The sequence below is a fragment of the Mauremys mutica genome, chromosome 17 (genome assembly GCF_020497125.1).
Source record: "Mauremys mutica isolate MM-2020 ecotype Southern chromosome 17, ASM2049712v1, whole genome shotgun sequence".
NCBI lineage: Eukaryota > Metazoa > Chordata > Testudines > Geoemydidae > Mauremys > Mauremys mutica.
In genome coordinates this window covers 17,580,682-17,607,237 of record NC_059088.1, presented here as the reverse complement: position 1 = coordinate 17,607,237, position 26,556 = coordinate 17,580,682, and the positions used below count along the sequence as shown (strand labels likewise).

The 26,556-nt window shown below is 62.1% G+C and overlaps 2 protein-coding genes across 5 annotated transcripts in view; both read right to left on the bottom strand.

Annotated features, from left to right (window-relative positions):
* Positions 1-1,194: 1,194 nt before the first annotated feature.
* Positions 1,195-18,111, bottom strand: SCN1B (sodium voltage-gated channel beta subunit 1). 2 transcript variants are annotated; one of them, XM_044991235.1, is made up of 7 exons: positions 17,978-18,111; positions 15,063-15,218; positions 7,228-7,394; positions 5,793-6,033; positions 4,638-4,779; positions 3,300-3,409; positions 1,195-2,653 (listed from the first exon to the last, which is right to left on the bottom strand). In XM_044991235.1, exons 2-6 carry the CDS (start codon positions 15,172-15,174, stop codon positions 3,343-3,345), a joined length of 729 nt encoding a protein of 242 aa, XP_044847170.1. In that variant the 5' UTR covers positions 15,175-15,218; positions 17,978-18,111; the 3' UTR covers positions 1,195-2,653; positions 3,300-3,342. The 2 variants fall into 2 exon arrangements, with proteins under 2 accessions (XP_044847170.1, XP_044847171.1); XM_044991236.1 differs by lacking the exons at positions 15,063-15,218; positions 17,978-18,111 and adding an exon at positions 8,540-10,097.
* The window catches only part of GRAMD1A (GRAM domain containing 1A), a 35,296-nt gene continuing 25,963 nt past the window's right edge, over positions 17,224-26,556 (bottom strand). For 2 of the 3 annotated variants that reach the window (XM_044991232.1, XM_044991234.1), the window contains exons 14-20: positions 22,380-22,483; positions 20,898-21,071; positions 20,359-20,446; positions 19,802-19,813; positions 19,153-19,260; positions 18,785-18,905; positions 17,224-18,339 (exon numbers count right to left, since the gene is read on the bottom strand). In XM_044991232.1, coding sequence (XP_044847167.1) covers positions 18,253-18,339; positions 18,785-18,905; positions 19,153-19,260; positions 19,802-19,813; positions 20,359-20,446; positions 20,898-21,071; positions 22,380-22,483 — 694 coding nt within the window. In that variant the 3' untranslated portion in view covers positions 17,224-18,252. The remainder of the gene's footprint in view (positions 18,340-18,784; positions 18,906-19,152; positions 19,261-19,801; positions 19,814-20,358; positions 20,447-20,897; positions 21,072-22,379; positions 22,484-26,556) is intronic. The other variant, XM_044991233.1, reaches the window with a different exon arrangement.

Below are 26,556 nucleotides of genomic sequence, written 5' to 3'. Positions count from 1 at the left end.
TGTGTTTTCCAGTGGGTTGCATGCAGCGGGAGGGAGACTCAGTGTCCCCAGGGGTTACTGGTTTAACAAGGTGAGGGGAGAGGGAGTTTGTTACAGAGGACTGGAGAGGGAACTTGGGACCCTGGCTGATGGCCTGGAGGATAGAGACCCCAGCGACTGGTGACGTGGTGACCTGGAGATGCAGCTCAGGAGTCACAGCTGGTTCTGGCCAGTGGGAGGACAATGGGCTGCAAAGAGATGACCTTGGTGACCTGACCAGCCGGTTCCAGCCAGAGGGGGCCAGAGGAGAGCTGAGAGGAGAGGAGACCCAGGCCTGCCTGTTTTATGATCCTGTTTACCTGGAGAGAAGACAATGGACAGAGGGGGCTTGGGGCTGGGGATATCGGAGGCCCACCTGGGAAGCAGGGGGGCTCCGGGCTGGAGAGGGGGAACAGGCAGAGCCCACCTGGATGCAGGGGGACTGGGATATGCTGTGCTGAGGGAGGCCAGTCTTGAGGCCCTGAGAGTTTCCAGTGCTGTGTTCAACTCTCAATAAACCCTCCTGTTTTATGCTGGCTGAGAGTCACTCTGGTCTAGAGAACAGGGGGCATCAACCCCTTCGGGGGGGTGAGGAGGCCCGGGGGGTCCAGAGCGCGTGGACTCTCTGAGGGTGCCCAGGGTGAGAAACAGGTGTGCTAAGGCTCAGGGAGGTGCGGCTTCAGGAGGTGGAGGGGTCTGATCCCAAGAGGGAGTGGACCCCTGAGAAGGACTGTCTCACTGAAAGGGGCACCCCACCACGGACCGCACGGGGCCATGAGTGGGCACCATCTGTGAGTCCGTGACAACTGGGTTTATACTCCAGTGAGGGTGAAAGGCTGGGGAGCTGGGAAATTGGCTGTTGTCGTCCGTCTGTCCTTGACTGATTTAGGTAAAGCACTAAGGTAGCTCAATTGGGTGTGTGGCACAACCTGCTGTCAAGTAGGGTGATAACAAGGCCTGGAGAGGCTGGCTGACTCTCTACAAAGCAGTGTGAGAGGCCTGCCCAGCTGGTGGGTTGGGGGCACAGTGATTCCCACAGCGCCCAGGCTGCACCCTGGGGGGTTGACAACCCATCACACCCATTCCCCACCCCCACCTCTATTCCTCTCCATGCCCCAAACCCCATCCCCCCACCCCAGGAATCACACTGTGAGTGCAGGATGAAATCCAGTCTTTTTATTCCATGAACAGTCCCTACGGCACAGTGACGGGTGTGTTCTCAGGACCTGTCCAAGGGTCGGAGGAGGAGGGTCTGGGAGCCACTCAGCTGTATTCCCTGAAGAGCCCAGAGTGGCTGGGTTGGGGCGATGGGTCCCCTGGGCCAGGGGGACTGAGGGGGACATGACACTGGGGAGTGGGGTGGCATGGGGAGGATGGGGGGGATGGCTGGCAGGGACAGGAGATATGGCTGGATGGCATTGGGGGTTATGACACTGGGGGGCTGGATGGCATGGAAGGGTGGCTGGAATGGGAGGATATGGCACTGGGGGATATTGCATGGGGGGGCTGGATGGCATGGCGGCAGCTGGTATCTCTGGTGTCAGTGCATGGAGGGGAGCGGGTAGAGTCTGCTGCACCCCTTGGAAGGCTGAGGCCTAGCAAATCCCTCAGATTTCAGCCTCCCCGCCCCCACTACTACGGGAGGAGCTGTCTGAGTGCCAGGGACCTGGAGGAATCCTAGCCCAGCCCTGCCTGCCGTGCCTTGGCCATTGGGAGGGGATGGAGGGTAGGGGACCCAGGGGAGTCTGCTCTGGGAGTCTGCGAAGCAGCCCCCTGGGGCAATGGGGTACATCCCATTTGTGAATGGAAACACGAGCTCCTTCAGGGAACGTGCCTGGGGTCCTGAAGGCAGCCATCGTGTATGCCTGGCTCAGCCTTGGGGTGGGGCCTCAGGACTCATGGGCAGCCATCTTGGACATTTCCCCCATCTCCACGGTGCCTTGGGTGTGGCCAAGTTGGGACCCATTGGGCAGCCATCTTGGAGGCATCCTCCATCCTCTCATGTGGCTGGGACCATGGGATCCCAGTATGCAGGCATCCTGGACACCGGTTCGAGTCTGGCTCAGGCCTAGGAACCCACTGGGCAGCCAGCCTGGAGGCCTCACCCAAGTCCCTGAGAGGCTAATGCTTTGCGCTGGTAACCTGGGACCAGGCTGGAAGCTGTTTGGGGCTCTGATGCCCTTCCCTTCCTGTGTCCCACGTCAGGCCCCCGCTCCTCAGAACCAGAACGTGCTGGCAGTGAAGTAACCAAAATAACCTGAAGCGCGCGAAATGTGCAAACCAGAAACCGCGAGTGCAGTGCCCAGAGGCAGGGGTGGGGGGCTGGAGCAGGCTGAGGCCAAGCTTTGGATTGCATGAGCAGTAGCCATGTTGCTTCCACCATCATGCATTGTGGCAGGGGCAGCCTCGCTCACCATGAGGAGAAGGGATTTGTCTAAAAGAGCAAGGTGCCCACTGCCCATCCCCCATGTGGCTGGAAGAGCAAGTGCTAGGATTCACAACAACATGCTTTGTTTGGAGCGACCCCAGGTGTGCAGGGTGTGTGGGGGAGCCAGCTGGGGGGCACTCTCTGGGGGGTGCCCCATCTCGAATCACTCCCCTCGTCCTTCATTCGTTCCTTGCTGTTACCTCAGGCCTGCAACAAACAATGTCACTCAAAACCAGGCCACCCTGACCACAGCCCCTGCAACCAAAGGAGAACCTCACTGCTGCTAGCAGTAGCGGGCTGTTATCCTCTCTGGGGTCCACCATGGGAGCAGGATGTGATGCTGTGTTACAACAAATTGTAGTTGAGATAGAGAAAGGAGTGGGGCCTAGTGGTTAGACCAGGAGCCAGGACTCCTGGGTGCTCTCCTGGCTCTGGGAGGGAAGAGGAGTGGGGTCTAGTGGTTAGAGCGGGGGGGGGGGCTGGAAGCCAGGACTCCTGGGTTCTCTCCTGGCTCTGGGAGAGGAGTGGGGTCTAGTAGTTGCAGCAGGGGGGGCTGGGAGCCAGGACTCCTGGGTGCTTTCCTGGCTCTGGGAGAGGAGTGGGGTCTAGTGGTTGGAGCAGGGGGGCTGGGTTCTCTCCTGGCTCTGGCCCGCAGGACAGGGGCACAAAGCACGGCGCTATGGTGCGTGCAGGGAGCGCTTGTGTCCCCACCAAGAAAGGGAGGGGCCATGGGGCTGGCAGAGGCAGTCGGTGCTGGGGTGGCAGCGAGGCAGAATCTGATGCGAGGATGCAGGGTAGCACCAAATCCTGTGTGCCAGGGCAACCCCCGGGGCTCCCGCCCATCTGGGCTTACCCGCCACACGAGGTCCCCCAGGCTTGCGGACGGCCTCCAAGGACTATTCCGCCACCTGCACCCCGGCACAGTTCTCCTTGCTCTCTGACGTGATGGCCAGGTACTCGGAGCTGTGGAGAGACGGGGGTGAGGACAGCCTGCCACCCACTGCCTACTCTAGGGTTGCCAACTTTCTAATCGCACAAAACTGAACACCCTAGACCCGCCCCTTCCTGAGGCCATGCCCCCCACTCACTACATTCCCCCTCCCTCCATGGCTCACTCTCCCCTACCCTCACTCACTTTCATTGGGCTGGGGCAGGGGGTTGGGGTGCAGGCGGGGATGAGGGCTCTAGGCTGGGGATGAGGGCTTCAGGGTGCAGGAGGGGGTGGGGGATGAGGGCTCCATCTGGGGGTGCAGGCTCTGGGGTTGGGCCAGGGATGTTTGGAGTGTGTGTGTGGGGGCTTCAGGGTATTGGAGGGAGCTCTGGGCTGGGGCAGGGGGTTGGGGTACAGGGGGGTGAGGGCTCCATCTGGGGGTGCAGGCACTGGGGTGGAGCTGGGGATGAGGGGTTTGGGGTGCAGGAGGAGGCTCCAGGTTGGGGGGGCTCAGGGCTGGGGGTTGGGGTGTGGGCTTACCTCCTGTGGCTCCCAGTCAGCAGCGCAGCAGGGAGGCAAGGCAGGCTTCCTGCTTGTCCCGGCTTCGCGCTGTACCCCAGAAGCGGCCAGCAGGTCCAGTTTCTAGGCAGGGCGCAGCCAGGAGGCTCTGCGCGCTGCTCTCGCCCGCAGGCACCACCCCACAGCTCCCATTGGCCATGGTTCCCGGCCAATGGGAGTGCAGAAACAATCTGGGGGTGGGGGCAGCGTGCGGAGCCCCGTGGCCTCCGCGTCTAAGAGCTGGACCTGCTGGCTGCTTCCGGGGTGCAGTGTGGAGCCAGGACAGGTAGGGACTAGCCTGCCTTAGCCCTGCAGCACTGGACTTTTAACAGCCCAGTCGGCGATGCTGACCACAGCGCCAGGCAGGGCTGGCTCCAGGCATCAGCCCAGCAAGCAGCTGCTTGGGGAAGCCAGCAGTGAGGGATGAAGGACCAGCCGCTGAATTGCCACCGAAGACTGAAGCGGTGGTGGTAGCGCTGCAGATTGTGATTGCATTTTTTTTTTCTTTTTGCTGCTTGGGGCGGCAAAAACCCTGGATCTGGCCCTGGCGCCAGAGTCCCTTTTCAACCAGGTGTTCCGGTCGAAAACTGGACACCTGTTCACCCTAGCACAGCCGGCCTGTCCCCAGGCACTCCCCACCTGGGTCCTGCCTACCCCAGCCCCCACCTGCTTCTCTGAGCCCCCCCAGCTCCCTGAACTCACGCATTCTCCTGTGCAGCTGCCTCCGTGGCCGCTGCAATCTTCTTGTAGCAATAAATCATCTCAGCCACCAGCCAGATGGTGAGCACCACGATGAGCACATACATCATGATCTCTGACACGATGGACGCCATGTCCCGGTTCGCTGCGGGAGGGGAGAGGGTGAGACCTCCCCCACTCCCCACAGCCCCCTCCTCTGCCCCAGCACCGCTCCTTGCTGGAGAAGCCATCTCAGCACCCAGCACCTCGCAGGCCTGACAGGGCCCTGGCCTGGCAGGCAGCCCCATCTCAGCACCCCGTCCAGGAACTCAAGCTCTGTCTGCAATGGGACAGGTTCTCCCGGCTCCTGGGGGCTGCCCCAGACCCTCCCACCTCTGGCTGTCAGAAACTGACTTTTCCTGACACCGCCATGGCCGCCTGCCCAGTTCAGCCTCAATGTCCTTTAGCCCCTTAGCTCTTCCCTGCCTGGCCCCCGCCCCCGCTGAATTTATGGGGTGCACATAGAGCCCAGCTCTTCCTGCCCATCTTGGGAGCTTGGCCTGAGTGTCCCGCAGCCCCCTGCACCAGCCCAGGTTGGACTGAAGTGAGGATGGGTGTACAGCCCCACTCTGTGTGGCTCCACCCCTGGTGTGTACCTCCACCCCCATGGGTATGGCCCCTCCCTCCATATGTGTGGCCCTCTCCCCATGTGATTCAACCCCCCATGTACGTGCCTCCACATCTGTGTACATGGTGCCACCCCCATACCTGGTCTGTCCCACTTTCAGGGTGTGGGACCATGCCCCATGTGTGTAGCCCACCCCAGTGAGTGAGACCCCTCCCTCCATGTGGCCGCAGCCCACATGTGTATGGCCCCAGCCTTGTGTGTGGCCTTGCCCTGATGTCTCTGGTCCCGCCATCTGTAGGTAGCCCCACCCCTATGTGTTGACCTGCCCCCATTACTGTGACTTCCCTGTACCTGTGGCTCTGCCCCATGTACGTGGCACTAGGGCGACCAGAGGTCCTGATTTTATTGGGATAGTCCCGATATCCAGGGCTTTGTCTTATATAGGAACCTCTTACCCCCCACCCTCTGGTCACCCTAGTGGCACCACCCTGTGTACATAGCTCCACCCCTGCCCATGGCCCCACCCCCTGCCTGCGGCCCCACCCACTCACCCTTGTCCACCACCTCGACATGGATGGTCTTATTGATGACAATGTTGTAGACGTAGCCATCAAAGGTGAGGTTGCGGTCAACACGGCACAGGTACTCGCCCGCCTGCGCATAGGTCACGTTGGTCAGGAAGATGGACAGATCCTGCAGGTCCCGCGTGTTCTTGCTGCCGTTCCACACCACCAGATCCTGGAACCGCTCGTCCACCACCTCCAGCAGTGCGTCAGGGTCATAACGCAGGATCTGGGGGGAAGGAAGTCAGACGGCCGGCCATGCACTGCAGGGGACGCCTGTCCCAGACCACAGCCCCATGGGGCTCGCCTGCCACAGATCACAGCCCCATGGGGATTGCCTGTCCCAGACCAGATCCCCATGGGATCACCTGCCACAGACCACAGCCCAACGGGAGACGCCTGTCCCAGACCAGACCCTCATGGAATCATCTGTCCTGGACCAGAATCCCATGGGGGACATCTGTTCCGGACCAGACCCCCACGGGGGATGCCTCTCATAGACCAGAACCCCCACGGGGTCGCCTGCCACAGACCACAGACCCACGGGGGACAGCTGTCCCAGACCATAGACCCACCGGGGATGCCTGCCAGAGACCAGAACCCCATGGAGGGTAGTGGTGGTGTGCTGGGGACAGGACAGCAGCCTCAGCACCGTGGGTGAGGTGAGGAGCTGGCGTGGTCGGGGCAGGCCAGGGGCTGTGGGTCTCTGGTGAGTCTCCATCTAACTCGTCTTCCCAGCCTCGCAGGGCTGCTAGGACTCCGGCATGTCACAGGTAATCACCATTTGGGGCTCCCCATGCTGGGGTCAGTTGAGCACCTGGTGGGGAACATCTCAGGGAGTGGGATTGTGGGGGGCTCTCTGGGGTTACCCTGCTGAGGGAGCTAGGAGAGTGGAAGCCAGGCTGAGACCCTCATGTCCGTGAGCAGCTAGTGGGGCCATCCCCATGGAGAGTGATCCCTCACGGCCCCACGGAGAGTGAACCCGCCCGGCCCCACAGCATCACAGGGAGTGACACCCCCCCCCATATTCAGTGAAGGGAGACATGAAGCAGGATAGATGTGGTATCTGTTTTTCATAGGAGGTTCTAACCTCCTGGGAAGAGGATGGGGTCTACTGGTTAGAGCCGGGGGGCTGGGAACCGGGTCTCCTGGGTTCTATCCTCAGCGCTGAGCAGGGAGTGAAGTCTAGGGGTTTGGGGGTGGGGAGGCAGAGCATAGTGAGCACCCAGCAGCCACCTCTGGGGTGAGGCCCAGCCACTGTCTAACAACACATGGGGTTGGGCTGGGCAGTGAAGGAGGAGGCTGCGTGCAGGGGAAGCCACAGGGAGGAGAAGGGAAAGCCCTGGACAGGGACCTGATTCCCCATCCTGTACTCCGTGCTTCCCCCAGTGCAGTCCAGCCCCCCCAGCCAGCCCTCGCGCACCCTGGTGAAGGTCTCAGTGCCCTTCTCCCTGAAGTACCACTCCGTGTAGGCCTCGGCCGAGGTCTCGCTCCGCTTCTTGCAGGAAATGCAGAGGATCTTGAATGTCATCCCAAAAACAGCCTCAGTGTGGGAGTCCACCTCCACGCAGCCTGCCCAGCACGACGACACTGAGTGGGGAGGGTGTTGAAGGGTCACACACAGCCCCATCCAGGCCCCACAGGAGCACCCCAATCTGCATCCCCAGAACTGATCTGCACCCCCAGAACCACTCCAGCACTCCACATCTGCACCCCCTCATCACCTGATCTACACTTCTTCCACCAGCACCCCCAGATCTGCACATTCAGTACCCCCAGAACCACCCCCAGCCCCCAGGCTCCCCCATATGGTCCCCCTTCCCCTCCAATCAGTTCTTGAGGGGCTGCACTGGTCCTGCTCGCTTGGGGAGCTGCAGGTCACTCTCCCAGCCGGAGAGGTGGGGATCAAGGCAAGGACCTGGGAAAGCCACTGTTGGCTGGACAGAATCACACTTGCTCTGTGGGTGTCTGTCTGTCTGTGTCTGTGTGGTCCCCAGCATGCACCAGATTACCTTGGGGCAGTGCACCAGCAGAGCTGCGGGTTGGGAGTGAGGAGCACCAGCAGCAGCAGAGGTGAGGGTGGCGCTCAGGGCTGGGCTAGCAGGGGACTGCAGGTCAGGAGTGAGAGGCACCGGCAGAGATGCAGGGAAGCCCAGGACTGGGCTAGCAGGGGGTTGGGAGTGAGGGGAACCAGCAAAACTGGGTGGGGGTGGAGCGCAGGGCTGGGCTAGCAGGGGGCTGCGGGTTGGGAGTGAGCAGCATCGGCAGAGATGGGGGGCCCAGGACTGAGCTATTTGTTCTGTTACTGCAGTTGGATTCTGATATCTAAACTTTCCTGGGTGGTTCCTGCTCTGGTCACTGGGTGTCACCCCAGGGCCTGTCAGGGATCAGCCCCTGCGAGGGCAGGTTGCCCCGTCTCTCTGAATCATGGCTCTGGGCACTCCATTTCCCCACATCTGTCTCTGTCTATCTGTCTGCCTACTCCGTCGCCTCACCACTGGGCCTCAGGGACTGGCCATGTCTCTCCATGCCTCAGGGCTAGTTCAGTGGCTGTGTCCTGCTCCAGGCTTTCCCTGAGGGGAGGGAATCTGTCCTGGGGTGGGGGGGGGGGCAGTGTGGAGAGGGCTCAGGGAATCCCCACTGGGACAGGCCCTGCACCCCCTTCCCCCAGGGCCCAGGAGCCCCCTCTCTGGGCAGCCCTCAGACCCCATCTTCTGCCCCAGGTGTGCACTCACCAAGGATGAGACAGAGCAGGAGTGATGGGCCCAGCAGAGCCATGGTGGGGTCCCTGGGATCAGGGCCCCAGGCCAGCTGGGACAGCTCCTCAGTGGGGCTGGTGCTGCGGGTCCCCCTCTGCCCCTGCCCGCTGGCTCCGTGCTCAGTGGACAGACGATCCCTGACAGGAATCTTCCAGGAGGGTATTTATAGCCAAGGGCTTGGCGCCCTGCACTGCCTGGCCTGCGTCTTGGAATGTCCTGGCCGGCTGCTCCCAGCTGGTCCTGGCTGGCCCGTTCCCCCAGGCAGAGGCTAGCACAGCTGGGCTGCCCTTGCTGCCACGTGATGCCCCAGGTGGGTCCAGGACCCAGCACTGCTAGGATAGGGGCACCCCCACAGCCCAGGGCAGACAATAGGGATGGCTGGAGGAGCCATAAACAGGGGAGCAGGGGGAGCTGTCAGCAGACCTGGGTCCCTCGTCCTCCACAGCGACCCCGTCCGGACACAGCTCTCCTGGCCCACAAAACAGAGTTCACCGCTCAGCTGCTGCCACCTGGACCCTGGCAGCCCATGAAATGAGTCAGGCTCACGAGGGACACGCTTGCTCTGCGTGGGACTGGTGCTGTCAGGACTGGATGCCTGGAGCCCTGGGGGGGTGGGGGGTGTCACCACGGTCCCAGCTCGTTGCGTCTCAGTGTCACTGCAGAGCTGCAAACTGGCCACTCAACAAATCCCCATTTGCTGCCCACACCCAGCCAGCTGCCCAATAGTGATCAGGGCATGGTGCCCTGCCAGTGCCTCCCTTGAGGGGAAGAATTGCACCCACTTTGGGGATGCCCCAGGGATGACCTTGACACTCGCCACTAGACTTGGAGGTAGTGCTGGAGCCTATGTTCAGTAGGGACGATGTAATGGAGCCGGGTCCCAGTTTGGAGGGGGCGATGGAGCTGGTGCCTGATCCGGTAAGGAGGGTGTGATGCAGCTGGTGCCTGGTCTGGTCGGGAGGGGGCAATGGAGCCAGTGCCTGGTTGGGAGGGGGTGATGCAGCCGGTGCCCTGTCCAGTCGGGAGGTGGTGATACAGCCAGTGCCCGGTCGGGAGGGTGCGATGCAGCTGGTGCCTGGTCAGGAGAGGGCGATGGAGCCAGTGCCCAGTCGGGTCAGGAGGGGACGATGCAGCCGGTGCCCGGTTGGGTCGGGAGGGGGCGATGCAGCCGGTGGCCGGTCGGGTCGGGAGGGGGTGATGCAGCCGGTGCCCGGTCGGGAGAGGGCGATGGAGCCAGTGCCCGGTCGGGTCGGGAGGGGGCGATGCAGCCGGTGCCCGGTCGGGTCGGGAGGGGGTGATGCAGCTGGTGCCCAGTCGGGAGAGGGCGATGGAGCCGGTGCCCGGTCGGGTCGGGAGGGGGTGATGCAGCTGGTGCCCGGTCGGGAGAGGGCGATGCAGCCGGTGCCCGGTCGGGTCGGGAGAGGGCGATGCAGCCGGTGCCCAGTCGGGAGAGGGCGATGCAGCCGGTGCCCGGTCGGGTCGGGAGGGGGTGATGCAGCTGGTGCCCGGTCGGGTCGGGAGAGGGCGATGCAGCCGGTGCCCGGTCGGGTCGGGAGGGGGTGATGCAGCTGGTGCCTGGTCGGGTCGGGAGGGGGCGATGCAGCCGGTGCCCGGTCGGGTCGGGGTGATGCAGCTGGTGCCCGGTCGGGAGAGGGCGATGGAGCCTGTGCCCGGTCGGGTCGGGAGGGGGTGATGCAGCCGGTGCCCGGTCGGGTCGGGAGAGGGCGATGCAGCCGGTGCCCGGTCGGGTCGGGAGGGGGTGATGCAGCTGGTGCCCGGTCGGGTCGGGAGAGGGCGATGCAGCCGGTGCCCGGTCGGGTCGGGGTGATGCAGCTGGTGCCCGGTCGGGAGAGGGCGATGGAGCCTGTGCCCGGTCGGGTCGGGAGGGGGTGATGCAGCCGGTGCCCGGTTGGGTCGGGAGGGGGCGATGCAGCCGGGGCCAGGTGCGGAAGGCGCGGGGGCCCTGCGGATCGGCCCCTGTCCGGCGCACTGCAGAGGAGCCGGCTGGCTGCGGCGAGCAGCTGCGAATGAATCAAAGCGCCGGGCGCAGAGGGCGGGCGGGGACTTGATGCATTGCAGCAGGCGCCGGCGGCAGGCCGGGGAGCATGGGGCTGGGGGCGGGACGCAGCGGCCGATCCCCGCCCACCCGGGACACACACAGGGACGGGGCGCGCCAGCGGCAGCACTGGGGCAGGGGCCAGAGCCGCGGACAGAGAGAGAGTCAGGGGGACGGATCCTGAGATCCCAGCTGTGCTGGTGCCCCTCAGTCCTGACCTGCAGCCCCCAGCTAGCCCGGTCCTGCTCTGCCACAGCTCTGCCGGTGCCTCTCACTCTCCACGTGCAAACCCCCCCCCGCCCGCTATCCAGCCCTGGATTCCCTACCCTCCCAGTTCTGCTGGTGTCAGTCACTCCCAACCAGGGCCGGCTTTAGGCCAATTCAACCAATTCCCCTGAATCGGGCCCCGCCCCTAAGAGGGCCCCGCACCCAAGCCCCAGTACGGCGTACGGGCAAGAGCCGGTGCGCTGTAACGGGCTGGCCCGGCTTCCCCAGGGGGCAATTTAAAGGGCCTGGGGCTCCCAGCAGGGGCTGGAGCCCCAGGCCCTTTAAATTGCCACCGGAGCCCCACTGCTGGAGCCCTGGGGTAGGGCTGTGGGGCTCTGGGGTCTATTTAAAAAGTCCAGGGCTCCTGTTGCTTCTACCGCCCCAGCCCTTTAAATAGCTGCTGGAGCCCCGCTGCTTCCTGGGCCCTTTAAATAGCCGCAGGAGCTCTGGGGTAGCGGGAGGGCTCCAGCTGCCCCTGCCGCCCTGGTCCTTTAAATAGCTGCAGGAGCCCCGCCACTTCCCCAGGGCTCCCGCGGCTATTTACAGGGCCGGGGTGGTGGAAGCAGGGGAGCCCTGGGCCCTTTAAATAGCCCCCGAGCCCCAGGCTGCTGCTGCTACCCCGGTGGGGGAGGGAGGAGGAGGGGGCACTTCCCATACAGGGTGGGCTGTACCCCCTGTACCCGCATCCCCTGCCCGTGGCCAGCCCCTGCTGTACCCCCTACCTGCACTAGCCCCTCACCCCCTTCCCTGCCCGCACCAGCCTCTGCCTGCAGCCAGGGCCGGCTCCAGGGGTTTTGCCGCCCCAAGCAGCCAAAAAAAAAAATTTAAAAAAAGCCGCGATTGCGATCTGCGGCAATTCAGCGGGAGGTCCTTCGCTCTGAGCGGGAGTGAGGGACTCTCCACCAAATTGCCGCTGAATACCTGAAAGTGCCGCCCCGCCGCCCCAAGCACCTGCTTGATAAGCTGGTGCCTGGAGCCGGCCCTGCCTGCAGCCAGCCCCACACCCCCTGCCCTGCCCGCTGCCAGCCTGTCTGCAGCCAGCCCTGCAACCCCTGCCTTTCCCGCACCAGGCCCTGTCTGCAGCCAGCCCTGCACCCCCTGCCCGCAGCCAGCCCCTGTCTGCAGCCAGCACTGCATCTCCTGCCCTGCCCGCACCAGCCCCTGCCCGCAGCCAGCCCTGCCGCACCCCCTGCCCTGTCTCCAGCCTACCCCTGCCACACATCCCTGCAGCCCTGTCCGAAGCCAGCCAGCACCACACACACCCCTGCTCGCATCAGCCCTACACGCCCTGCCCTGCACCCCCTGCCCTGCCTGCAGCCAACCCCTGCCATACCCCCCTGCCTGAAGCCAGCCAGTCCGGCACTCCTCTGTCTCCAGCCCTTCCAATCCATACCGCACCCCCCTGTAGCCCTGCCTGAAGCCAACCAGCCCACCCCACGCACCCCTGGCTCCAGCCAGCCCTGCACCCCTTGCCCTGCCTGCAGCCAGACTCTACCTCCAGTCAGCCCCTGCCCTGCCTCCAGTCAGCCCCATGTCCACTGGTGCCCTGCAGTTCCCAGGGCAGTAACCCTGCACACCTGCTTCAATGAGGGGGGCAGGGAGCAGCTGGGACCCCCACATGTGCACACCCGAGGGTGACCAGACAGCAAGTGTGAAAAATCGTGACAGGGGTGAGGGGTAATAGGATCTTATATAAGAAAAAACACCAAAATTGGGACTGTCCCTATAAAATCGGGATATCTGGTCACCCCAGGGAGTGGCGGGGACCCACACATGTGAAACGGAGCTCATTTCTAGTTCAGGCCCGTCTTTTTAAAAAAGAACTTTAGGTAGGGTTAACACGTCCGTATTTTCCCGGAGATGTCAGGCTTTTTGGTTCTTAAATCGCCGTCCGGGAGGAATTTTTAAAATTTAAAAATTCCTCCCAGGAAAATACGGATGTATGGTAACCCTATTGGTACAAAAAAGCCATACTGTGGCACATCCCTCAAATCAGAACTTTTTACAGGGAACCGGTTGCTAAGAAATGAGAGGCTTTTTTTTTTTTAAGTCATCCCTGCCGGGGCCCCGCCAAAAATGTTTGAATTGGGCCCCGCACTTCCTAAAGCCGGCCCTGCTCCCAACCCACAGCCCCGTTAGCCCAGCCCCAGGGTTCCCCGCCTAACTCTGCCTGTGCCCCTCCTTCCTGATCCACAACCCCCTGCTAGCCCAGCCCCAGGTTCCCCACCCCCAGCTTTGCCAGTGTCCCTCACTGCTGGTCTGGAGCCCCAGCTAGCCAAGCCCTGGGCTCTGCTGTGTGTGGCCACTCTGCTCTTTGGAGTGGGTGAGCCAGAGCAGGAGGAAGCTTCTGTGTTGCTGGCACTGTCTGGCTCCCCCCCCCCCTTCCTCCCCTCAGTGTATCTGCCTCCATTTGTAGCGCTAATGTCAGGTATGCAGGGATCCAACGTTTCTCCCTCCCCTCCCAGTAGGGTGACCAGATGTCCTGATTTTATAGACAGTCCCGATATTTGGGACTTTTTTTCCTATATAGGTGCCTATTACTCCCCACCCCCATCCTGATTTTTCACACTTGCTGTCTGGTCACCCTACCTCCCAGGCCCCCTGCCTAGTGGGGCCGGCTCCCTGTGCACTCAGCTCCCTCCCTCTCACCCTCCAAAGGTAGCAGTGCCTCAGGGGATGGGACCTTTTCCCCTCTAGGTGGCGCTGTCCCTGATCCGGCCCCAGGGCAAGGGGTTGAGTGACTCGGGAGTGGGACTGGCCGAGCAGGGGTTGGAGGGAACATCCCATAAGGGATGGAAGGGAGGGCTGTCTACACTGGCAAGTGCAAAACAAAACTTTTGTCATTGAGGTGTTAACCCCCCCCCCCCCCAAAAGACAAAAGTTTTGCCCACAAAGTTTGATGTCGGCAGGAGAGCTGACAAACAGCAGCGACACTGCACAACTTTTAGCGGCACAGGTGTAGGGGCACAGCCAGGTCGCTAAAAGCAAGATCTCAAGGGGGGTGAGGCCTCCGCTGGAGTAGTGGGTCTAGTTTTGGTCACCAATGTCTAGAAAGGACGTAGAGAAACTGGAAATGATCTGGAGGTGAGTGACAAAGATGACCAAAGGGATGGAATGCAAACCATCTGAGCAAAGGCTGCAGGAATTGGGGAGGTTGTTTGGAAAAGAGGAGATTAAGGGGGACATGATAGCAGTCTTCAGATATTTGAAAGGCTGCCATAAAAATGATGAAGAAAAGTTGCTCTCTCTTGCCATGGAGGGCAGGACAAGAGGCAACAGGTTCAAACTACAGCAGAGCAGATTTCGATTAAATCTCAGGAGAAACTTCCTAATGGTAAGAACTGTAGGACAATGGACCAGACACCTAGGGAGGTTGTGGAATCTCCTTCACTGAAGGTTTTCGAAAGGAGGCTGGAGCCATTTGTCTGAGATGGTTTAGCCACATCAAATCCTGCACTTTGGCGGGGACTGGACCAGACCCCTGTGGTCCCTTCTAACCTGATGGGTCTGGGATTCTAAGGGTGTCACTTGTCTCTGCCCAGCTGCCTCTGGGCTCGGGGAGAGACAGCCCCAGCTGCGGGCTGAGGCTGGGTGTGTGAGGTAGGCTCAGCACACCCCACTCAGCCCATCACAGGGGCTCAGTGGGGCTGCAGCCCAGTGATGAGGCTGGGGGACAAGTCTGGGGCATGGGGGAGGGGCCCTGCCACAGGAGAGTCTGGGTCACGGTCACCACTGACCCCCAGTATTTCACAGCCCAACACTTCACCATACTGCCCCTAAGCACAGCCCCTGCACTGCCCCGTCCCATGTCGCCCCCAGCCCCTGCACTGCCCCGTCCCATGCCGCCCCCAGCCCCTGCACTGCCCCGTCCCATGTCGCCCCCAGCCCCTGCATTGCCCCGTCCCATGTCGCCCCCAGCCCCTGCTCGTCCCCGGCCCATGCCGCCCCCAGCCCTGCACTGCCCCGTCCCATGCCGCCCCCAGCCCTGCACTGCCCCGTCCCATGTCGCCCTCAGCCCTGCACTGCCCCATCCCATGCCGCCCCCAGCCCTGCACTGCCCCGTCCCATGCCGCCCCCAGCCCTGCACTGCCCCCAGCCCTGTACAGTATTTCCCCAGCACCCTGAGGATCATGCTGTGCTGCCCCCTGCAGGTGCCGCCTGGCCAAAGCGGCTCACTCTCTCGACAGCTGAAGGCAGCCTTGGCCCAGGAAGTGCAGGTTACAGAAGCGGATGGGTGGGATTCCAGCTGCAGGCTCCAGCCACCTTGACACACATGGGTTAGTTTCATCCTTAACCTTCAAGTATCAGAGTGGTAGCCAGGTTAGTCTGGATCTGTAAAAAGCAACATGCGTCTGACCAAGTGGGTATTCACCCATGAAAGCTCATGCTCCAATACTTCTGTTAATCTATAAGGTGCCACAGGACTCTTCATCCTTAACCTTGAGTCACCCCAGAGCCCAACCAGAGCTCAGGCACCCCGTGTGTGTGCATGCTGGGAGTAAGGGGCACCAGCAGGTGGTACAGGGGTGGGGGCACAGTGTTGGGTTTGCAGGGGGCTGTGCGTCAGGAGTGAGGGGCCCTGGCAGATCTTATGGGGGTAGCCCATAAGAGAGAGAGCAGGGACTGTGTGTCAGGAGCTGAGGGCTAGGATAGCAGGGGCTATGGGTCAGGAGTGAGGGGCACCACAGGGGAGGGTGGGGAGCCAAGTGCTGTGGGGCAGGAGTGAGGGGCCCCAGCAGATCTTGGGGGGGAGTCCAGGGCTGGATTGGCAGGGGGCTGTGGGTTGGGAGTGAGGGGCATCGCAGGGCTGGGTGGGGAGCCCAGGTCTAGGATAGCAGGGGGCTGTGGGTCAGTGGGTCAGTAGTGTGCGGCACCAGTGTGGCTGGGTGGCGAACCCAGGGCTGGGTTGGCAGGGGGCTGCAGGTCGGGAGTGAAGGGCATTGCAGGGCTGGGTTGGCAGGGGATGTGAGTCAGGAGTGAGGGACACTAGCAGGGCTGTGGGTGAGGACTGGGCCCATGGCCAATGTCTAAGGACCGCGAGGGGGGGGTCTCTGCTTGCAGCTAGGTTAGGCCAGGTGCTGTGTCCTTGGGTGGGCTGCAGGAAGCTGCTGGGCCCATCTCTGTCCCCTGGCAGCTGGGGTAGAAGCACTGGCTGGGGGTGCTGGGCAGAGCAGGGTATGGACACAGGGTCAGAAGCACTGGCTAGGCGGGACAGAGAGGAGCACTGGCTGGGGGGGCCCTGAGCAGAGCCGGGATGCAGGGGGTTGATGGGGGCAGGCGCAGTGGCTGTGGGGCAGAGGGGGCGTGCTGGGCAGAGCAGGGTGTGGACGCACTGGCTGGGGGGAATGGAGGGGTGCGCTGATGGGGGAGTGGGAAGAGTGCTGTCTGAGGTGGGGGCCCTGGGCAGAGCCGGGATGCAGGGGGTTGATGGGGGCAGGCGCTATGGGGCAGAGGGGGCGTGCTGGGCAGAGCAGGGTGTGGACGCACTGGCTCGGGGGAATGGAGGGGTGCGCTGATGGGGGAGTGGGAGGAGTGCTGTCTGAGGTGGGGGCCCTGGGCAGAGCCGGGATGCAGGGGGGTGATGGGGGCAGGCGCTCTGGGGCAGAGGGGGCGTGCTGGGCAGAGCAGGGTGTGGACGCACTGGCTGGGGGGAATGGAGGGGTGCGCTGATGGGGGAGTGGGAGGAGTGCTGTCTGAGGTGGGGGCCCTGGGCAGAGCCGGGATGCAGGGGGTTGATGGGGGCAGGCGCTATGGGGCAGAGGGGGCGTGCTGGGCAGAGCAGGGTGTGGACGCACTGGCTGGGGGGAATGGAGGGGTGCGCTGATGGGGGAGTGGGAGGAGTGCTGTCTGAGGTGGGGGCCCTGGGCAGAGCCGGGATGCAGGGGGTTGATGGGGGCAGGCGCAGTGGCTGGGGAGCAGGGGGGAGTGCTGGCTGGGGGGGGCCTGCTCAGAGCAGGTATGCGGGGGGTTGATAAGGGCAGGAGCAGTAGTTGGGGAGCAGGAGAGAGCAGCAAGAGCATTGGCGGGGCACAGAGTGGTAGGGGGTTGATGGGGACAGAGGCAGGAGTGCTGACTGGGGTCGGGGGAGCACTGGCTGGGGGGCAGTGGAGGGAGGGATGGGAGCCTTGGCAGGCTCTGGCCGTGGGGGGGGACCAGGTGGCGTGAGGCAGGGATGCGGGGGGTTGATGGGGGCACGGGTGCTGGCTAGGGGTAACAGGGGGAGGGGCAGGGGCATTGGTGAGGGGGCTGTGGGGGGAGGCGCTGGAAGAGTTGAGCAGGGACACTGGTGGTGGGGGGTCTCTCCCTTGTGGTCCCCTCACCCCCGGACAGACACACACAGACTCACCCTGGGTGGTGCTATCCCAGCCATGCTTTTTAATCAGCTAATAAATAGGGGGGGGGGGCGAGCCCCATAACACTGAGGATGAGGAGGAAGCAGACGGTGTGCAGGCTGGCTGGGGGGCTCACACACACCCCCAGCCCCTTCCAGGCCAGGAGACAACGACCCAGTGCCTGGTGGGCACCGAGCCCTCCAGGAATTGAGTGTTTGGGGAAGGAGGCAGAGTCATGGGCAGTGCCTCCTGCACCGCATGGAGCCTGCCCCAAGGATGCCCCTGCTCCAGTGCAGAGGACCCAGGAGTCCTGGCCCCAAGGTAAGGGGGCGGGGTACTGCCCTGGCCACGCCCCACAGTAACACCATGCAGCTAGACCACTTAGAAAGTCAATTCCTAGCCCAGACTGGATGGGTTCCCCCAGGCACGACAGGCCCCCAGGCAGCAGACATGGTGGGCTGTACCCAGCTGGCAGCCGCAGTCCAGCCACCGTTGTCCTGGGTTGCAGGCAGCGGGCGGATCGCGGGGGGCAGAGCCAGCCCCCAGGGGATCCTCCATGTGTCCTCCACCTAGCTGTCACCACAGAGACCTGCTCCGCTGGGGGGTGGCAGGAGAGCAGGGCAGCCCAAGCCGGTGCTGACACCAGCCAATGGCCAGATGCTGCTGACCCAGCAGGAGAAGCAGACCCTGGGAAGCGTCCAGGCGGCGCTGATCCGGCCGAGGGAGCCCGCCAAAGGAGGGCATCCAGGCAGCGCTGACCTTGCCAAGGGAGCCAGCTGAAGGAGGGTGTCCAGGCAGTGTTGACCCGGCCAAGGGCGCCAGCTGAACAGGGGCATCCAGGCGGCGTTGACCCGGTGGAGGGAGCCGGCCAATGAGGAGCGTCCGGGCGGTGCTGACCCAGCTAAGGGAGCCAGCTGAACGGGGGCGTCCAGGCGGCGCTGACCTGGCCGACAAGGGGCATCCAGACGGCGCTGACCTAGCTGCAGTCTCAGATCCAGCTCAGTCTCCCGTGGCCCCTGGTGGCCAGTGCAGCTTCAGGAAATGGCGTCAGCCTGGCCTGGCTCCGGGGGTGGTTCTGCCATCATGATGCCCTGGTGCAGCTTCTCCAGGGAGACCTTCATCTGGGGGGAGGGGGGGAAGGAGAGGTACCAGTTATTCCTGAATGGCCGACAGCCCATGAGGAGGGCTTCAGCCTTCTAGTCCTGGCTCCCAGCCCACCCCTCCCCCCATCTAGACTACACTCCCCTCAAAGCAGGGAGAGAACCCAGGAGTCCTGGTGCCCAGCCCCTCTACTCTAACCAGTAGATGACACTTTCCCCAGTGACTCCTCTTTCCTCAGGCTCCTGGATCACCAGATGGGCTGGGCTCCCACTAGGGTCCTGCTGCCAGGCAGGGGGTGCTCCAAGCAGCTCTGGATGCAGGACTCGGGCTGGGTGACTGCGCATTAGCCCTGCTGTCCCCAGGGCTGAAGAGCAGGCCCAGGGGGGCTGCACGAGCAGAGCTGCAGGCCCCCCTGGGCAGGGACCCAAAGAGCTGAGCAAGCCTGGCCCGGCCCCACAGCATCACCTCATCCAGCAGCTCCACAGAGGCTTCCAGGATCTGCCTCCACTTCTGCACCTCGGCACCATGGAAACGCCGCTGCAGCTCCAGGACCTCGGCCCACTCGCCTGCTGTCCGGGGCAGCTTCCTGGGGGGCAGGAGGTCACCGCCAGCTGAGATGCATCTGCCCCAAATGCCAGCTGCTGGGACCCCTCCCCTGGCACCTCGACATCACCTCAACCCCTCTTGCCTCTTGCGCTCCCCCTGCTGCCCCCTCCCTCGCCACTGGGATTTCCCCCATCACCCTGGCCTGTGTTCCCCACACTATCCCCCTCCCCCACTGCCAGAAATCTCCCCATTCCCCTCCCAGGCAGCCCCCCGCCGGGATCACTCACCCTCGGGCCAGTGTGGAGGTCTGCCAGGCCTGGAAGGCGCGGGCCGTGTGCTCCAGCGCCCACAGCCGGTATAACAGCATCACGTTGAGAACCACTAGGACCAGCAGGCTGAGGGGAAAGGAAGGATGAGGGGCTGGCAGAGCCCCGCCACAGGCCTGATGCTGGTAAGGGTCACCCAGTGTCCCTAGAACACAGCCCTGTGTACATGGGCCAGAACCCAGGCATCCTGGTTCCCAGCCCCCTGCTCTAACTGCTACAACCCACTCCCTCCCAGAGCCAGGGAGAGAACCCAGGAGTTCTGGCCCTGCCCCCCAGTTACATGCATGGCTGTCTCAGGCCCCATCTCCCTGCCCAGAACATGCTCAAGGCAGGCTGTCAGATTTGCATACTGCGCTCTGATTGGTGGGGTCTGGAGCTGAGGCCTGCCATCACCCAGCATGTCAGTGGTATACTGGCTAATCAGAGCGCAGTATGCAAATCATGCCACCTCAGTCAGCGCTCCAGAGAACTGGGAGCTCAGAACACTGGGGGGGGGGCTGGGCAGGGGTGGTGCTGCGGGGGTGTCTTGGAGCACAAGGGGGCAGGGGCAGGGGGTCCATGGCAGCCAGCGGGACATGGGGGGGGCGGTGGGGGGGAGGTCACACTGTACCTCACACAGATCCTGTGAGGCAGCAAAGACAGAGGGAAGAAAAGAGACACACGAGTCCTCACCCCTGAAAATCATCTCATAGCTCCCTCCACATGCACCCGCCCCCACACACAGCCCCCTCTTCTTACTCAACCCCCTCCCCATACATAGCCCCCTTCCCCCCCCCCCCCCCCCACTCCCTCCACCAATAGCCCCTGCCTGGCCATGCACAGAGCAGCTCCCATCCCCCAGCCCAGTCCAACGCCTACATCCCAACTCAGGAAAGGGTCTGTGGCTGTGCCCCCAGGGGGTGCCCCTACTCTACCACCCGGACTGTACCCCCTCACATCACCCATAGAGTCCAGCCTGAGCCCAGCCCTGGATGGGTGTGCCCCAAATCCTGGCCCCCCCATTACTCCCATCAGAGCCCTGCCCCAGCTCCCCACATTATGCCCCCCAGAGCCCTGCCTGGCCCCCCACATCACTCCTCCAAAGAGCCCCAGACCCCTTTAGTCCCATCCCCCCATAGCTCAATCGCCCACCTGCCTCCCCATAGCCCAGCCCCACATGCCCCTTACACCAGGCTGACGATGAGGATGAGGGTGGACACAGTGGGGCCCCGGCTCCGCTCCACGAGCTGCTGGGAGAGTCTGGCTGCCAGGCTGCCTGCGGGAAGAGGGGGCAGGTTAGGCGGGGGCCAGGCCACCCCATGTGCCCAGGAGTCACTCCCCATAGGGGACTGCAGCAGCCCGTCTCCCATCCTCTGGCGGGGAGGAATAGCTGCCCCTGCAGGCTCCCTGATGGGGGACCATCGGGGACAAGGCATGTTCCCCCTTTCGGGGGGGGGGCGGTGATCGGGGCAGGCTCCAGACAGGGTGATGGGGGTGCGTTCCCCATTACCTGGGTGTGGGGGACGGGGATGGGTTTCAGGGGGATGGGGCTAGGGGCAGGTTCTGGGGGCAGGTTACAGGAGGGGGCACATTTCCTTTGGACGGGGGGTGGGTTGTGGGTGGAGGGTTGTGGGCAGGTTCCTCTTTACCCGAGCGGGGGGGACAGGTCCCCTCTAAACATGGGCAGGGACGGGGAGGGTTACATGCAGGGGCATGTTTTCCCTTACCAGAGGGGCGCAGGGGGCAGGGCCCTGTCTTGCTGGGGGGCAGCGTGGCCAGGGTGGGCTCAGCATGGGGGGCCCTCCAGCTCAGTGTGCGCTTCCTGCGGCGCAGCCCCCGCAGCTCCGTCCCACGGCCACTCTCCTCCAGCAGAGTCTTCTCCGCTCGTGCCAGCGCCAGCCCTGCAACACCAAGGGGGGTGAGATGCCTGTGCCAGCCCTGCCAGGGGGTGAGATGCCTGGGGGGGGAAACATGCACCCCATGAAGCCCAGAGGGAGGGAGCCACATGGAGTCCAGGGCCCATCCCAACTGTGTCCCTCCAGCTGCCCTCAGGGTGTCACCCCCACCCAACCAATAGATTTATTGGGAAACCTCCTCTGATTGGCGGCCTGCCCTGCCCAGCCCCCTTCACATCACCTCCCCAGCCTCCTCGCTTTACCTGCCCCCCTCCTCCCACCGCTCATGGGATATGACGCAGTGGGAATTTTCTTAGTATTTTGTTGAGTGCTGGATGTGCCTCAGTTTCCCCAGTGTGCTGCACGTTTACCTAGCTGGAGGGAGAGGGGGGTTAATTTTGCAGAGACCCAGAGAACCAGGTGGGACTGTTGAATGGCTGCCTGGACCCAGATGATGGCTGGACATTTTGTAACTCAGCAAATGATGACCCAGGGGCTACAACCAGGGAGAACAAAGCTGAGGTGGAGGCCAGGTGACCCTCTTTGCCCTGAAGGGGAACGAAGGATGGAGGAGGGGCAACTGGGCATGACTGAGGGTGGGCTGCTGGAAGCAGGTCTCAGCCTCCTGTTGGGGGTCTCGGGTGGAGATCAAAGCTTGGAGCTCTGGGTCTGACCAAGATGGACGTGGCTGGAACTTCCTGGGTTCGGTGCTAACAGAGAACTTGCCTTCGTTGTGCTCCAGACAGCTGATAAACCTTCTGTGTCACATGCTGCAGAGTTGGGGTGCAGGGCTCTTTGGGGGCATGTGAGGCTTCCCCAGGTGTCCCATCCAGGTGGACTCTTTGGGGGGAGCTCAGTGTGGAACAGGGGGCTGAACACTCCGAGCTCAGACCCAGGAGGTGCTGAAGCCAAGGAGGCTTCTTGCCACAGTGAGAGTGTCTGGGGATGTTATACTGAAGAGGGTCCTGCCTGGGTTTGATTCAGAGCTGTTCAAAAGCACTGAGCCTGTGACACGGCCCCACCCGCCCAGCCCCCCGTCGCCTCGCCCGCCCTCCGCCCACGTCATCTCCCTCGCCTCAGCAGCCCAATCCACATTGCCCCCCAGTAGCCTCTTACCCCCCATATCTCCATCCCTGCCCGATACCCTCTGACAGCCCCCTGCCCCTCCAGGCCCCCCTCCCCGCACAGGCACCTCTGAGTCCCCAGAGCACACCCAGACTCCAGCGCTGGGTACACTCTTCAGCACTTGCACCAGCCATCCCTCGCAGTCTCCGTCCATCCCGCCCCCCATCCCTGGTGCCAGAAACCCCATACCCAGGTGCTGGAAGTACTCCTCCACGCCGCTCCACGTGTTCTTCTCAATCAGGGCTCTCACCAGGTTCCAGGGCTGCTTCCGGTACCGGATCTCGGAGGAGACTCTGGGGAAGGCAGAGCTGAGGTGTGTGTGTGTGAATGACCTGCTCCTTGGGGAGCACTGGGGTGGAGGTGAGCTGCCAGACCAGGATGCTGGGAAGCAGCTCCCTAGAGCAGATGCGGTGGGGGCCTGTTGCCCAGAGATTCCCAGCAGCAGGCCCCCCCATGACAGATCCCAAGGCCAGAAGGCATCATTGTGCTCATCTGAGCTGAGCCACCCCTAGCATGGGCCTGCCCCGAACGAACGCCTGCCCCCACCCCACGGCTGCAGCAGGGCCTCAGCGCAGTCCTGGCTCCAGCTTTAGTCCCCCAGGGCCAAGAAAGATCAGCTCCATCCAGGCCAGTGCAGGGGACTGCAGGACATTCAGGCTGAGCTCCTGAGAGGGTCGGGAAGAGCTGAGCTTGGTTAGCCCCCAGTGCACGCTGAGAGGCTCCATGTGCACCCCATAAATCCAGCAGGGGGTGGGGGCAGGACAGGGCACAAGGCCCAATGGGGCTGGATTGGACAGGCGCCTGTGGCAATGGCGGGAGAAAACGATTTCTGACCGTTGGAGGTGGGAGGGTCTGTGGCAGCCCCCAGGAGCTGGGGGAACCAGTCCTGTTGCAGACGGAGCTCTAGAGGGAGTGCTCAGATGGGGCTGCCTGCCGAGTCGGGGACCTGCCAGGCCTATGTGGGCTTTACAGATGGGCAGTGAGTGGGAATCTGCACAGCCTGGGAAATTGTTCCAGGGCTTAGTTCTGGGCACAGTTCAGTTCCAGGCTGATTTAGTCCAGCTTCAACTTCCAGCCGCTGGCTGCTTGTGTTGGACTTTTGTCTGCTAGAGAGACGAGCCCAGCACTGGGTGTCTGACCCCATGCAGCACAGCCAGACAGGAGCCTCATCCCTGACCCTACTCTGGGTTAAGTGAAAGAGCTGGAGCTCCGGGAGCCTCTCCCTCTCAGGCAGGGTTCCTGACCCTTTCCTCATTCTTGGGGCTCTTCCTGGACCCTTCCCAATTTATCACCATCCTCCTTGGCCTGTGGGCACCAGAACTGGACATAGGGGCCCAGCAGTGTCACACTAGGGCCAAACCTAGAGGGAAAATCACCTCCCTGCTTCTCCTCGAGATTCCCATTTGTGCATCCAGGGCTGCATTAGTCCCTCTGGCCCCAGCGTTGCATGGGAACCCCGTGTTCAGCTGGTATCTCTTTGGGAGTTGCCACGGCTGGCAGCAGGAGGGAATACTGTTGACATAACACACTTAAAGAACAGGAGTCCTTGTGGCACCTTAGAGACTAACAAATTTATTTCAGCATGAGCTTTCGTGAGCTACAGCCCACTTCTATGCATCTGATGAAGTGGGCTGTAGCATAGGCGGCAGGTTTGTATAATTTTTGGTGGGGCCCAAAATGGTGGTGCCCCCCCGCTCCCGCCCTGTAAGCCGATATAAAATGAAGCTACAACGCGTCAGTGCCACAAGATTACAAGGGTCAATTAAAAGTGGAAAGTCAGAAGCAGCAATTGCCTACTTCAATATACAGTATTATATTTTGTTGCACCTGTTGTGATGAAGTGGGAATGTTCTTAATATTTTCTCTGAATACTGTGTGGGTGCCTCAGTTTCCCCTGCAAGATGCCAACTGAAGGTGTTGGGGACAAAGAGATCAGGTAGCCTCCCTGTCCGGAAGAGACATAGAGGCCAGAGGAGGGAGTGTCAGTTTGGAGCTGGCTGGGGAAATGGGGAGAGACCCAGAACTTGGTTCTGGGCTCCCCACCCCCCAAGATGGACCTGACAGAGGGGTTCTGTTTTCTGTACCAACAAGCTCTGTTTAAACTGTGTTCCCGTCATCTAATAAACCTTCTGTTTTACTGTCTGGCTGAGAGTCACATCTGACTGCGGAGTTGGGGTGCAGGGCCCTCTGGTTGCCCCAGGACCAGCCTGGGCAGACTCACTTTGGAAAGTGCATGACGTGGAAGGGCAAGCTGAATGATCCGAGGTCAGACCCAGGAAGGTGTAAGCTTCTTGCCCTGGAGACAGTATGCTCCAAGAGAGGAGGCTCCCCCAGAGTCCTGACTGGCTTTGTATGGAGTTGTTCCAAAGCATCACAGCATCCCCTTCCACACCGTGCACTTCCCAGAAGTCCGCACAGGCACTGACACTCCCTCCTCCGGCCTTTGTCTCTTTTCCAGGCATTAGGAGGCCACCCGATCTCTCTGTTCTCCAACACCTTCAGTTGGCATCTTGCAGGGGAAACTGATTTGGCAGAAATGAAGTAAAAGCTGCCCAAACCGAGCTTGAGCACTCCTGAATTTTGAGGTGTTCAAATCTGGAAGGCAGGTGCTGGGGGTGGGAGAGGGCTGTGGGCTCCATGGGGGAGCATGGCAGCAACTGTCTGGAGCTGCACGGAGCCAGACATGCTGGTCTGAGTGGCACAGTAAGCGGTTTGGGAGTTGGAGAAGAGGTAGGGGGTTCCGGGGGGCAGTCAAGGGACAAGGAGCAGGGTGGGTTGGATGGGGCAGAGGTTCGGAGGGGCAGTCAGGGGACAGGCAGCAATTGGATAGGCATGGGAGTCCAGGAGGTTTATCAGGGGACAGGTAGGAGGGTCCTGGGGGGAAGTTGGGTGGGGTCTCAGGAGGGGGCAGTTGGGGACAAGGAGAAGGGAGGCTTAGATAGGGGCTGAGGTCCCAAGGGGCAGTTAGGGGCAGGGGTCTCGGGAGGGGGTAATCGGGGGACAAGGACCAGTGGTGCTTAGATAGGGGGTGGGGGTCCTGGGGGGGCAGTTGGGTCAGGGGTCTGGGGAGGGGGCAATCAGTGGCCAGGGGCTGGGATTCAAAGGGCTCTGGGCTGCTGGCAGCCGCGGGGAGCCCAGAGCCTTTTAAATCCCAGCCGCGGCCCGGAATCAGAGGGCTCTGGGCTGCCCGCTGCGGCGGGGAGCCCAGAGCCTTTTAAATCCCAGCCGCGACTGAGATTTAAAGGGCTCTGGGCTGCCCGCCGCAGCGGGCAGCCCAGAGCCCTCTGATTCCCGGCCGCGGCTGGGATTTAAAAGGCTCTGGGCTTCCGGTGGCTGCTGGCAGCCCAGAGCAGGGGAGAAACCTAGCTCCAAATATTGCTGGAGCAGAGCCCCTGACTGTGAATATTCCTGGGGCTAAAGCCCCAGGAGCCCATATAAGTTGGCGCCCATGGGCTGTAGCTCACGAAAGCTCATGCTGAAATAAATTTGTTAGTCTCTAAGGTGCCACAAGGACTCCTGTTCTTTTTGCGGATACAGACTAACACGGCTGCTACTCTGAAACATAACACACTTAGATCTTCTACAGCCTTTGACTTGGGACCACACAACATTTAGAGTGACAAACCGAGACTGATATGAAATCGGCATGAACCACACTGAACGCATTCGTGGCCGGCTAACAGAGGGCCCGAAACAAACGTGTAAACAGGAACCAGCCCTTGAGGGGGGTGTCTCCAAGGGGTCCCGTAGGGATCGGGTCTTGGGCTGTGCTATTTGCAGCTTTATCAATGGCCTGAAAGAAAACTTCAATTCATCCCTGGTTGCATTAGCAGAGGACACACACATTGGGGGAGCAGGAAATAACGCAGAGGCTGGATCACTGGCCCAGAGCCACTGGGATGGGGGACTCCACAACCCCCAAATCTTTTCACCATCCCTGCTTCACACAGAGGAGGGACAGAGTCCCCCCGGCTTAAGCGTGTGGCCAATGCTCTTTGTGCCTAGCTGGACAGTTACATGGAGCCGTATTACAAGGCACCATGTGCTCATGGCCAGCTCACCAAGCCGTCCTGATTTTGCATCAGTCTCGGTTTGTCACTCTAAATGTTGTGTAGTCCCAAGACAAAGGCCATAGAGGATCTAAGTGTGTTACATCAACACTGTTCCCTCCTGCCACCAGCTTTGACATCTCCTCCCAAAGAGACCAAGTTAGCGACAGGATCTATTCTCAATAAACCCATGGCGATTGGCATTAATTCCATCCCCCTCCTTTAATTCATTATTAACTGAGTCCATATCAGCTGCTCCTTTCTCTCTCCCAGGATTGCTGTTAGGCTGTCAGGCCTATAATCACCCAGGCCATCCC

Coding starts and splice junctions, on each gene's coding strand:
- SCN1B (XM_044991235.1), bottom strand. CDS start 15,174: ATGAAACTAACCCATGTGTGTCAAGGTGGCTGGAGCCTGCAGCTGGAA. Junction 7,395..15,062: donor TGCCTTCAGCTGTCGAGAGA/GTGAGCCGCTTT, acceptor CTCCCCACTCAG/TGTCGTCGTGCTGGGCAGGC. Junction 3,410..4,637: donor GCAGCTGCACAGGAGAATGC/GTGAGTTCAGGG, acceptor GTCTCTCCACAG/CTCCGAGTACCTGGCCATCA.